Source organism: Acanthaster planci, linkage group LG17 (genome assembly GCF_054643075.1).
Source record: "Acanthaster planci isolate LZ-2023a linkage group LG17, COTS_SCS, whole genome shotgun sequence".
NCBI classification, from domain to species: domain Eukaryota; kingdom Metazoa; phylum Echinodermata; class Asteroidea; order Valvatida; family Acanthasteridae; genus Acanthaster; species Acanthaster planci.
In genome coordinates, this window is record NC_141793.1 from 9,397,967 (window position 1) to 9,410,455 (window position 12,489).

Here is a 12,489-nt window from a genome sequence, read left to right on the forward strand (position 1 = left end):
CATGTACGTCTGGGATATGCGTGATGTCAAAGATCCGGTACGTAACCAGCATGTGGAGCTGCCAGCAGCATGTTAGTGACTGAGTGCACCGTCTGAATCTCAAATGTTGTACTGACTGTCACTAGTTGACTTTGTACAACTCACTCCAACACTATGTAGCAGAGTATAGATCATAGTCAGCGTCGGCTGCATCTACTGCCGCCGGCACTGGCCGGGTGGACTTCCTGGCCGTGCTGGCCGCGTTGTACATGATGTACAAGTACATGCATGTAAGTTACGCTATTGCTATTGATGACCGACGGCATCTTAGTGCCTGTTCAACGGTTCTGCCATCTGTGGTACTGAGCTGAGTCTTAATGCATTTTGTGGTTTTTAGTTACTCACAGACCTTCCGTTAATTGTCACCCAATCGATACTCTTGTTGTCGTAAGCGATGACAAAATGAGTTTTCTTGAGGATATTGCTTCATTTCCTCGAAGTACTCTTAAGCAAGTGGAGACCCAAGTCACCACTCCGGGAGGCCATATTCTTGTCGAGACCAGAGTCGACGGGAGTTTCACCCAGAGACCAGTCGAAGGAAAAAGCTTTGGTTTCGTGGGCGATGTGAAACCAGACTTTCAAGTTGTTGAAGTTAGACCCGGCCTTCTCTTTGGTAAGTTAATGAAAGCCGAGAGCCAGGCGACTACACATGAAATCATGCTGTTGACAAGAACATAAGCTAATCAAGATTCCAAATAGATGTCTGTCTTCAGGTCTTACTTTACGCAAATGTCTTTCAAACATCAAAAAAAAGCTACACAAAATTCCTCCTGGTTTGCATGCTGGCATGTTAAAGTCTGAAAAAGTTGAAACTTAGAAATACTTATCACTTTTTACATTTTATTTCATAGTAATGCCTTTGGGGGTTGTTTCTAAATTTTGACCTAAATGTCCATTGTAATGATGGGAATAAGTTTATGTCTGAATTTCGGGCGGTTTTGAAAAGGCCTCTACCCTGCGAGCAGTAAAATACATGTTTTACCTAAAAACCTTTCATCTCGATATTAAACATGGTTGGCATGTACATGTATTGAAAATCTTTGTTGCAAAGATTAGAGTTTAAAACAAAAAATCAGAAAATTCTCTATATTGGTTGTCATTTTTTTCTTATAGATTTTTCATTGTTTTGCTGGAGGATTGTTTTGTTATGAATTTCCTCGATTTGTTTTTCGTGAAAGAGAAAACAATCCTCCGTTTTGTTGATGCCAGAATTGGTGCAAATACAGATACAAGGAATCCACACCACAAATTAACCGTCGCCACCATAACCACTCAAAATAATTCGTAATCCTTATTTATTTTAGGAATATAAATGTGTTGTGTTTTCATGGGCAGGTTCTCAGGATGTTGCAACCAACCTTGAATTGTTAAATCAACACGAAGTGACTCACATCTTGAACGTTGCAACCGGCATCAGCAATGTCTTCCCGGACAACTTCATCTACAAAACTGTGGAGATTTTGGACCTGCCTGGAGTGAAGATTACAGGGTAAGTTTAAGAGAAAATACAAAAGCACGGCGAGGAAGTAAAAAATTCTTTGGTTTAGAGATGTTGGCGCGGGGTTTGCAGTAATTAATTGTTGTAATTGTTTGGATTGTATTCTTTTGAACCCTCGATTTTAATTTTTTACTTCCTGATATACCGTGACAATTGAATGAATACATGTAGATGCTAAAAGGAGAAAAGGATTATCTTGGAACAAGCCTACATGTATCCTTTACGTTTTGTATATCTAGCAGGTATTTCGAGGAATGTTTTGGATTCATTGACAGCGCAAGAGATAAAGGAAAGGCGCTGGTTCATTGCAACGCCGGCGTTTCTCGCGCGCCCTCTATTGTCATTGGGTACATTATGTCCAAAGAAGGAGCGTCTTTCCAAGCCGTGTTTGAAGAATTGAAGGGATTGCGACCCGCCATCAGGCCGAACGACGGTTTCAGACGAAGTCTTGTGAACTACGAAGCGACTCTGAGGAATAGAAATAGATAATCACCTTCACCAAGTGGCTAGAAAGCTTGAGAACATTGAAATACATAGTCAGACTTTTCTTGTAATACATGTATTCATGATAGCCTCAAAGCGGGAGAACCAACACTGCTGGTAAAAGTAAGCACTCGGAGTACGCTAGCAAGTCCAGGCTCGACTTCTGGCATGTTAATTAGTACTGTAAAACCAGACGAAACTAGCTGTGTGTAAACGAACGAATCCGAGCTTGGCACATGCCCCGCACATATTTAACAGCTCAATATGCATAAATTTCGATGTAGCTCTACCAAGGCTATTTATAGGTAACAATTATTGTTGTGTTTGTGTTATTTATTATCACTCATTTATTAGCAAGATTGAGAGTCAAAGGTTTGTTTCGAAGAATTAGCTGTTTTAGCTTATAATGTGGATGCTGTTTGTATTGATATGTATGTCATCACTGCATTGCATCGTCAATTTACTCTATTGTTCCCACTCTGTGTGTTAATACCAGTACAGAGAAATACTGTAATAATCCTTTGGGATGATGACGATTAGAAAAAAAAATGATGACCAGACTAAATGACCATGGTGTTGGTAAGTATTTATTTTGATTTCTGTGAATATAACACGCTGTCTTGCGTGGTGCATTAAAACAGTTATAGACATATCGATTAACTCTAGCTAATTATTCGCCGCTTGGGTGGCAAATCTGTGCTGTGCCGTCCTCGGGTTGGCTACTATTAAACACAACGTAATCGATTATTGTTACGGCGCCATGTGGGGCGTTCACCGCCGCGCGCGTTGCAGCTGTTGCATCGCTCATTTCAGTCCGTACGATACCTAGCAGAGATCTGGTTGGAACCACAGTCACCAAGGTAGGCCTACGCAAATCAGCTACCCACATATAGTTCATTCTTGAATTATTCAATGTACGAAATGTACCAAAGATGATATTCTGTGCTCAAAGATACGGTTTCCTTGTGACATTTGTTGGGATCGGTGAATTTAAGCAAAAGTTATTAAATTTCAAAAAGTAATCGTCCAGATTTGTTATTTTATGATCATGCGAGCCAGTTATCTAAATATGTTGATAAATTCTGTAGATTTAGGCTTAAACTAACCTGTCTACGATAATGTCTTCGCTGTTGTCAAAGGCATGTTTCCAATTTTCATAATTCCTCGACAAATAACCATTCGTTTTCTATTCAAATGATGCTGTAAAACGTTTTTGATTCATGTTTTCCATTAAAAAGCGACCATTGTTGTCTGTTCAGACCTGTTAATTTACACGTCGTTCAAGGTTTGAATGATGGATTTAGTCTACGTGATAATGACAGCTGCACGATGCAGGCCTATACACGTCGTTGCAGTTTTAAGAACGTACATGTGAAAGATTCAACTTTGCTTTCCTTTTTTTGCAGCTCAAACAGTAAGATGTGTACCTGTAGACCAAGAAATTCTCTTTGCATGCTGTATCTCCTGGCCTTCATCTGCTTAGCAGTTAACATCATGTTTGTCTTCCACCACTTCGTCCTTGATCACACCGCCGACGAGAGGTATAAACACTTAAACAAGCTAGCCCAGGATCAAACGAGTTTAGGACGTGATCTGAAATCGAAACATGGGCACTCCAACCAAGCCCAGGCGAATCCGGGACTGGAGGAGCTGAACAGAAACCGGGAGGGGGACAATTCTCTGCAGGAAATGCTGCAAGGGAATGAAAGATTGATGAGAGGAAAAGCTGATGCCGCCTTTCAGCAAGGTAAAATGAGGGCTGGTCTGAAGAAGGAATTGAACCATCGTGAACCGGCTGATAAGTTTAAGGATGTGCCGGTCAGGCAAAATGTTGAGTACGTAAAAGATGACGTCGATGGAGAAGAGCTTCCGGCCGAGCAAAATGACAAGATGGTGAAGGATGGCGTGGGGGATGTTCTCGACGACGACGAGGAGGAATCCCCTTACTTTGAGAACGCGCGTGAGGTTGACCGTAGCGGCCCAGGGATGATGGGGGAGGCCGTGAAAATCGTCGGCCTGTCGGCGTCGGAGAACATGCGGTTGGAAGCTGGAAAGAAGAGCCACGCCTTCAACGAGTTAGCAAGCTCCAAGATGTCGCTACACAGGACGCTTCCTGATGCAAGATTCCCTGTGTAAGTTTCAATTTGATAAGTATTTGCCTATACGGAAATGGCACTCACAGCAGCATACATGTATTAGTGGAAGAAATCTCAAAATGATAACGAAAAGAAATGTCATAAAATAATTAAGGAACTCCCAAGATTTGTCGAAAACGGTTGTACACTGCTAGGATGTGAAACTGGATTACTAAAATGCTACACCGGAGTATACCTTCTTCTGTCAACCCTTTTTATGTTTAATTATAAAGATCATAATGCTTTTATGCAAAAAGGTTATTAAACAGGAAATTGGTCAGTATATAATGAATAACGTGGCAGCTTCTCTTCCCATTGATAAAAAAATTCGCCATTTTGGTTCCTCGGTTCCCGCGAGAATGCTTACAGTAAAAATATGCGGCGATGAAGGCGGCAAACAGATCGAGCGGTTTGATGATGTCATGAAACGGCTCTTGTTCGCCCAAAGTTTCTTGACCTTACGGTCGTAATGGCGGGTAGAGTAAGTACGATGTCATTCTCTGCAAATGACCGCGGTTATCTGCTTGAAATTCATCAGGACTCTACTCCGGTTCAAATTGAGACGATCCAATTTTATCATACGATACAGTGTTGACATCATCTAGAGTTGTCTGATCAACTCTGTGGATCTAAAAGTAAATTCAAGACGCTGTCATTGTCCGATCTCTTTTAATTCACATTCATTAATACATCAGACAGTCCCTCTATTCAACAACGTGCAACGACCGTGTATTAACATGTCAGTTGAGAGGTGATAATGCCCGCTCCGTAAATCACGCGCTGGCACCTGGATATAAGAGAGTTTAATCAATTCTGATTGGTCAAGAGTCTCTGTGCACGCGGCGCGCCACACGTGCGCCAAGTCCATTTAAGGAGATTCTTTTGGACAAATTGCGAAAAGAATAAACCATAAAATTGACGTTGGTGCTCGGGAAAATGACAGTAAAATTCTGAACAAAATTGTAGGAAATTCATCATACAGTGTATATTGACTTCTTTTGACTCTCTGACTAAAATGGTGTTTATGAATGGGAATAAATGTGTGCTAAACTGAACACCAAGAATGCCCTCGCCTGCGGCTCGCGCATTAGTCGCGTCCAGTCTCCTGAGCCGGTCTTCAACGAATGTTGCAGACCCGCCGAGCACGTATTTCTTCCCTTTTTATTCCCTTATGGTTAATTTCGAGCAAGCACGACGCTCACGCACGCGGGCGCGTTTTGCCCGAAATAATGAAACAGTCGTATAATTGCAGAGCTGTAGTGTGACGTCATCAAAACAGGACGCTCCCGAAAACTTTCGTTTTCATTTTGCCTGATATGAAGGAGAACTTCAACTCGTGCTTTTGACGTCAGCAGCAATCTTTATTTAGGTTATTACATAACAAATTGTTTCAAAACTAAATTTCATAAAAAGTGGAACTGTGAATTACCAGTGTGACTGATCTTTAAACGACAAACTATAAGTCTCGTGGAAGCGCGCGGGGGGGCCACAGGTGTACAACAAAACCGTTAATCCCAGTCGTCATTTGTGTGACAGCAACACATGAGTCAAGACACCCCCAACTTGATGATCATTTCTTTGGTGAGCTAAATTCCCGTAGTCCTTCCTACAGGTGTAAGACGCAAACATATCCGCACGACCTTCCGAAGACCAGCATCATCATCTGTTTCCACAACGAGGCGTGGTCTACCCTCCTCCGCACCATTCACAGCATCACGGACAGGTCACCTTTACGCCTGATTCACGAAATCGTCCTCATTGACGATGCCAGCAATCTTGGTAGGATTCTGAACATCTAAGAATATTTTCGAGGAAGAATCATTTTAGGAAGCTAGACAGATTTTGAGGATTTTCCCGCGTGGAAAAATTACGGTCTCACAAACGGTGTATAATTAAGTATTTCACCCTCTAATGATTAAAAGTACGTGTCGTCACTTTATTATTTGACCTTAACCTCTTTTATGAAACACTTGATGGTAGTGAAGACAACTATAGTTTAGATGGAATACCTACGAAGAAGACTTCGCTTTAAGAAAGATCTTTGTGATGTAAATGTAGAACAGGAAATATTACCAGATCCACGTCATGCAGTTAGTGGGATTTGTATCGAAGGAAATAACTTTTATACCGCAGTGTAGACCTTTGCTTGGCTACCGTCTTCGTTGGTTTCATTCGTTGTTAACATCTCCAAGATTACTGCTCTGTGTGGAGGGTATAGACCTACGTCTTGGGGCAGTTATCTTGCTTTTCTACAATTCAAAGAAATGTCACTAAAATGAGTCTGGAAGGGAAAAAAAGGTTCCATTTTATCAATGATGTGAAGTTTTGTTGCTTTTGCTCGTGGGTTGACTGGGGAACAGGACAAACATGTTATAACCGTGTCTGCATAATTTTTTTCCACGTGGAAATTTAGAGACTGTTTGGTTTGGTTGGGATTTTCCAGACCACTTGAGGGAACCCCTGGAGGACTACATTGCCCTGATTCATGAGGTGCGGATTCGTCTCCTTCGGTCCCCGGAGCGTGTTGGCTTGATCCGAGCGCGCATGCTTGGTGTAGACGCCATGAAAGGGGAGATCATCACTTTCCTTGATTCACACGTCGAAGTAAGAAGCCCCAACTGATTCGGGGTCATTTGGTGATTGCACCCTGGAAACACCCCTCTTCGGCTCCAGAGATGTCCCAGATTGTACCACAGCGATTTTGTTCCATAATGTTTTCACAAAATGAAGCAAGATATGAGACGGAGAGAACCCACCCTGCTTTGTGTTGGTCATTATTTCACTGGAACCTGAGGAGTTTTTTCACAGACATCTAGGGGCATCTGTTAGATGACAAGTCTCTGTTAGATGAATGGTCTATAGTGTGTATAGCGATTGGACATGTTGGGGGGGGGGTACCCCTCGGTCTCATTTCTTGCTGGATATATGTTTTCAACAGTTCGCTCTTGTTACTGTTCTAAGGCCGAAAAGGGTCCCTGGTTTCTGGTCAGTGCGCGCGTCGCCGTAGACCTGCGCGTTGGCAAAATAAAAAAGTGAATCCTGCTACTGCGTAATTTTAACGTGTTTTAGACGAGGCACGGTTGAGTAGTACATGTATATACAATGAAGGGTCCCTCTGGGCCCCCATACATTTAGTCGGGCACTCTTTTTTCAGATGACATCACTTCTGTATTATACATGTATATCTGGTAACCAGACAAACAAGGTAGTCTTATGTCCTTCGTAGGCTACATCTACTAGCTGAAAACGTTTTTAAACAGTAAATAGTGAGCGGGCTGGTCTTTTTCAGTGTTGGTAGTGGCGGTACGTAGCCTACGCATGCAGTCGCGATGGACATCATGCGTTATACCTACATCATTTCTAGGGGGGGAAAAGTGAGTGGGAAAAAAAGCCTGTCGCCGCACCACTTTTGGAGCCAGCCTCTGACCAGAAACCAGGGACTTTTCAATATTTTTTTGTCTAATATCTCAACCCAACCGAACTTTAACCCAATTGCATGCTATAGGCCTCGTCGCTATCAAAGCCACCCCATAGGAAAGTGTTACGTTGTAAATCAAACAATCAGCTTAACGAGAAATTACTTAAATGACACTTGTACACAATTTATCGCTTCACAACAATGGTTATAGCAATCCACCACCCAAAAGTAGCACAAAGTTGTTATGTTCTGCTTTGTGTTTTCCGAAAAAACATCCTCGGATTATTTCAATATACCGAGATTTCCCAGCCTTAAACCAGTCATTCAGCAAACTCACAAACAAGTTCCCGCAGCCCACTGCTTATGAAGGTACTCTTCTCTTCGCCTTTGAGACCAAAAAAAAAAAAAAAAAAAAAACAACCGAGACTGATAATTTCCCCGTTCACGTACAAAGGCTACCGCATGTATCAGTGTATTCCATGCCATACTCTCATGCGGCATTGCTTCGCAGGTTATGGTTGGCTGGCTGGAGCCCCTACTTGCCCGTGTCGCCGCTGACCGGACCAGGGTTGTCTTGCCCGTCGTGGATGAAATCAGCCAGGAGGACTTCAGGTATCATGTGGTCCCTGAACCACTCCAGAGGGGTGGATTTAATTGGCGCTTCCAGTACCGGTGGGTGGAAGACCCCGGATATCCCTATCGTTCGTCCAAGGCAGACCCCATACAGTGAGTAAATCTTTACATGCACCCTTCCCTGTGAACAATTCTTCTACAGAGCTAAACTTCAAAAAGTCACATGGAAAGTTAGCATCGGGTAAAACACCCGCATTGAATGCTTATATAAGTGTAGGCAACTGTGGTGTGTGTCTATGAATAAACCACTTCGCCAACAATGCCTTCTGTCAGTTAACCCTGGTAGCTTGGTAGTATCCCTGAGGGCGAAGCTGGTTATTCTGTGACATCACTTCAAGCTTGCTCGGCCAACGAGAGCGTACCTGGTCTGATAAGCAGGGGGAGGGGTTAGAATTGACAATACCTCAGGAGTCAGATACGGTCTGCAAAGTCCAAGACCTCTTTAATAATAAGATGCATGCTGGTCTGGCAAACATCTCCAAAATTGTTATGCATCTCCTATTATTTTGAGCTGTGATTTTTACGCGAATACCTATCGCAATTTACTTTCACGTCCACAAAGTTGGGTTATTTCCAGCTAAATCTGCTCGTTTCGTGTTTCGAATCGCAGGTCCCCGGCCATGCCGGGTGGTCTTCTCACCATGGACAAGGAATTCTTCATCAAACTCGGCGGCTACGACCCCGGAATGGAAATCTGGGGCGGAGAGAATCTTGAGGAGTCTCTGAAGGTGATACGTACCCACTATTTCTTTTTTCTTTGAGCTCCCGCAGGATTGCTCGATACTGAAAACAAATGCATTTTACTGCGTGGGCTTTGAAAAGGTCCGTGCACCCGAGAGGCGGGTTTGACTGTGGAAAGGACTCAATTCGTCTCTGGGATCAGGTTTTTTTTTCAACCAGAAAAACAAGTTACTTTCTATAGCTTGTTATTTTACAGGAATCCATGCATGAACTGAAATCAAGACCCCGTGAAGCAGTTCACGCATTTATAATCTTCGTGAGTCAGATCATGAAGAATACCTGGCAGCAATTTGATTTGGCATCGACTTCCTTTATTCTCAAACTGGCCAATAATCAGTGCGTGTGGCTCTGTCTTGTTACGTATCTGGGATCCTACACCGTCCGTTTTGTTTTTTGCAGCACACGCGCACTCTTCACTGTTTTTCTCTCCGACAGATCTGGACCTGCGGTGGCAGCATTGAGATCATCCCTTGCTCGCGCGTGGGTCACATCTACCGCAACCGATCTCCCTATTCCTTCCTGGGCAAGAAACCGATGGATGTAGCCGAGAGGAACGCTATGAGAGTGGTGGAGGTAACTGATTTCGTTGACACTGACTGTTTTACCTGGTTCAATGAATGAGACCCTCTATTAAGACCGCATGGCATGGTTAATGGTGCGTCTGGACTGGAACCAAGAGTGTCATATTAACGCTTCTATCGGCACACTTGTGTTTACGGCACCTGTTAGTATGGAAACAATTCTAAGAACTTTCGGTCAATTCTTCAAAGACCTGGTGAACGAAGTTTATTGATTTTCCCTCCGTTAATTCTCTGGATGTCGTAGTAAGTGCTCCAGTAGAGAGGTGTTTGACGGCATAATAAAAACTGAAATGGTTTTAAGTTGGAAATCTAATCAGTCAAATTAATTTTCTTTTCAAAAATGGATTCCTTCCGTAAAATGGTCGATCCAAGCAGCAGGTCGTTTGTCATCAGCATACCTCCAAAGCTTTTAAACGATTTGTGTTGTAAGGTATGGACGGACGATTACAAGGAGCACTTTTACAACCGGCTTCCTCACCTCCGGAGCAAAGACTTTGGGGACGTAGGGAAGCGCCGGCAGCTGAGAGCAAAGCTCGGCTGCAAGAGCTTCGAGTGGTACCTGAAGAACGTGTACCAGGAGCTGTACGTGCCGGACATGGACGAGGTGCAGAAGTATTCTGCTGCGGTAAGTACTGTGGTGATCCGAGGGTTCCTCGGGCTGCATGTTATCGCCAATACTGCTGCCGACTATAGTAGCTATGTGTTGCGCCTTCAGTATAATCTGTCTTGAGCAGAAGCACCCCTTCATCGGTTGAAAGGGTCCATGTTGGCCCGGTCGGGAGTGTTCATTTTTACGCTCTGTCTTGGTCCAGCTTGGGGCTCATAATCTCATGTCTCTACAGATAGCTACCCCAAAACCTCGAGGTTGAGTGTAAATTGCATAGAATCCTGTTGGATTTTGCATAGGTACAGGGCTTTGAAAACTTGGAAAACCTCCAGTGGTCCAATAATGAGCCAGCTCGGTGTTTAAAAGAGCGAGGTCATTCGGGAACAAAGCACGCGTGCGAGTCCGCGGACGGCCGCCTCCCGACAGGGCAGGCCTCGCACGCGCGTCCGAATGACCTCGAACGCACATCCTGTCAGCGTGCGCTGCCGTTGGAATACCGAACTGGCTTTGCGCACCAAAATCAACGGAAACAAGCCCATCTATATTCTGAATCCCGCTTACATGAAATGGAAAAATCCACCAGTGTCTGCTGAGGCTGTGTGCCGAGCGGGCATTGCTGTTTATTTAGCTATAGGAGCCACAAACAACCCGAGTTGCACACAGCCTTGGTCTCGGCCCTTATAGGAATTCCTGTCAAATATCTCAATACACCTAAGAATTGCTCATGAACCTGTTTTCCCCCCTAGATTTCCAGTAAGTCCGGGGTGTGTTTGGATTCAAACGATCAGAATGGACAGACTGGGAAGAGGTTGATCGTGTGGGGTTGCCATGGACTCGGAGGAAACCAGGTAAGCACAACGGAAGATGAGGTCAAAGAGTCAGAGTTCATTCAAGGAAGTATGTAATATTGGTATAACTTTACTGCGACTGGAATAACTGCTTCACGCACATTTAGAAGTCGCAAGCTAGCGACTGTTTCCCAGTATAGAGACTCGTCTACAATTCCCCACCGTTACAAAATCGCTCGCGACACATGTTCGATCGAAATGGAATTTTCGTCTGTCTGGTATCTAGACCCAGATGGATAAATGTTATCGACAGAGCAATGCTTTTGATGAACAAGGGTTTGCTTGCAGTTAGCCAGCTATGACAGGAGGATAGCGCCTCTGAAGAAAAATTGTTAACTTTAAATAAACTACACGCCATGCACGTAGCCTGAACTTTTAAACTGGGCTTTGCTCCTCTGCTGACGCGTTTTTAGTAGCTGCGTTCAGTGTTATTCAAAGCTTCTGGAAAAAATGGCAATCTTGCTAGAGTTGCTCAATCAAATCGAGCGTCCTGGGGTCCGTTGGCCGATTCTGAACCTGTGTAAACTAATATCATATCCGAAGTAGCGGTAACAACAGTAACAGCGACTGCGGATGAAATCTTTCTTTTGGGCTAGCACGCTTTTAACTTTTGGCTTAACCTTTGAAAAGCTCGCTGACAGCACTGCTTTTTACGTGAAGGGCAAATCCCAATACACTGTATAGTGAATTTCATCAATAGTCAGACCAATCTTTCAACGTCCGTGGAAGATTAATTCAAAAGGTCAGTCAGTTGGCTGTCTACCTTGAAGGCAACTGGGGACATTTCTGTATGATTATACAGAAAACCTGGTCGGTTTTGTTAACGTTGCCGTCGCTGCAGTTGTCCTGCACTTGCAAGATCCTTCAATATTCACCAGGACTTTGGGGGACATTGCATCATTGAATCAAGAGAGTTACACCGTTGGTTGTTTCTGTAAGTTGAAAGCAATCCCTTAGGGATAGATGTAAATATTATTCAAATTCATATTGGACTATTTCAGTATTTTGAGCTCACCAACAAGGGACAGCTTCGGAACGACGAACTTTGTCTGGAGCCCGATAACCTCAATCGCTACGTCCTCTTGCAAAAGTGCGCCCCCATCGGGAAAAGGCTAACCAGACAGACATGGAGATACGAAGAGCAGGTAACACACGGAGTCATCTTGCTATGCAGTGTGCTTCCTCTCAAACAAATCTACGACTGAGTAATGTCCTCTTTAAAACATCAAATATAACCGAAACGGTTTTAAAAGATATGCAAGAGTAAACACAAGCACTTCAAATGAATTTGTATCACATTTCATGAAAAAAAGTTACCCGGTATTCCATATTCTAGTGCTCAGCACTGTCAGCATCTCCCTTAAAATGAAATTGTAAAATTTCTTATTCGTTGTCTTTTCTGTTTTCTCAGAATGACGTAATCTACAGTCAGAATTTGCATGAACAGAAAAAAGCCTTTTTAAGCTTGTTAAGTTACTAAACTTGAGCTCTGAAGACAAATGACTC

At 43.4% G+C, this 12,489-nt stretch overlaps 2 protein-coding genes across 7 annotated transcripts in view; both read left to right on the forward strand.

Moving 5' to 3' along the window:
• The first annotated feature begins 2 nt into the window (after positions 1-2).
• On the forward strand, positions 3-2,690 carry dusp19 (dual specificity phosphatase 19). Of its 4 annotated transcripts, none has more exons than XM_087148290.1 (3): positions 3-652; positions 1,375-1,528; positions 1,777-2,690. In XM_087148290.1, exons 1-3 carry the CDS (start codon positions 442-444, stop codon positions 2,024-2,026), a joined length of 615 nt encoding a protein of 204 aa, XP_087004416.1. In that variant the 5' UTR covers positions 3-441; the 3' UTR covers positions 2,027-2,690. The 4 variants fall into 4 exon arrangements, with proteins under 4 accessions (XP_087004416.1, XP_022102328.2, XP_087004417.1 ...); XM_022246636.2 differs by having other exon boundaries at positions 4-652; positions 1,813-2,690; XM_087148291.1 differs by having other exon boundaries at positions 4-652; positions 2,522-2,690.
• The window catches only part of LOC110985544 (polypeptide N-acetylgalactosaminyltransferase 1-like), a 12,780-nt gene continuing 2,801 nt past the window's right edge, over positions 2,511-12,489 (forward strand). The window contains exons 1-10 of one of the 3 annotated variants that reach the window (XM_087148288.1): positions 2,511-2,599; positions 3,427-4,152; positions 5,768-5,934; positions 6,599-6,759; positions 8,085-8,299; positions 8,817-8,934; positions 9,383-9,520; positions 9,959-10,153; positions 10,882-10,983; positions 11,985-12,128. In XM_087148288.1, the coding sequence (XP_087004414.1) occupies positions 3,440-4,152; positions 5,768-5,934; positions 6,599-6,759; positions 8,085-8,299; positions 8,817-8,934; positions 9,383-9,520; positions 9,959-10,153; positions 10,882-10,983; positions 11,985-12,128 (1,953 nt within the window). In that variant the 5' untranslated portion in view covers positions 2,511-2,599; positions 3,427-3,439. The other 2 variants (XM_022246631.2, XM_087148287.1) reach the window with 2 other exon arrangements.

Coding starts and splice junctions, on each gene's coding strand:
- dusp19 (XM_087148290.1), top strand. CDS start 442: ATGAGTTTTCTTGAGGATATTGCTTCATTTCCTCGAAGTACTCTTAAG. Junction 653..1,374: donor TAGACCCGGCCTTCTCTTTG/GTAAGTTAATGA, acceptor TTTCATGGGCAG/GTTCTCAGGATGTTGCAACC. Junction 1,529..1,776: donor CCTGGAGTGAAGATTACAGG/GTAAGTTTAAGA, acceptor TTGTATATCTAG/CAGGTATTTCGAGGAATGTT.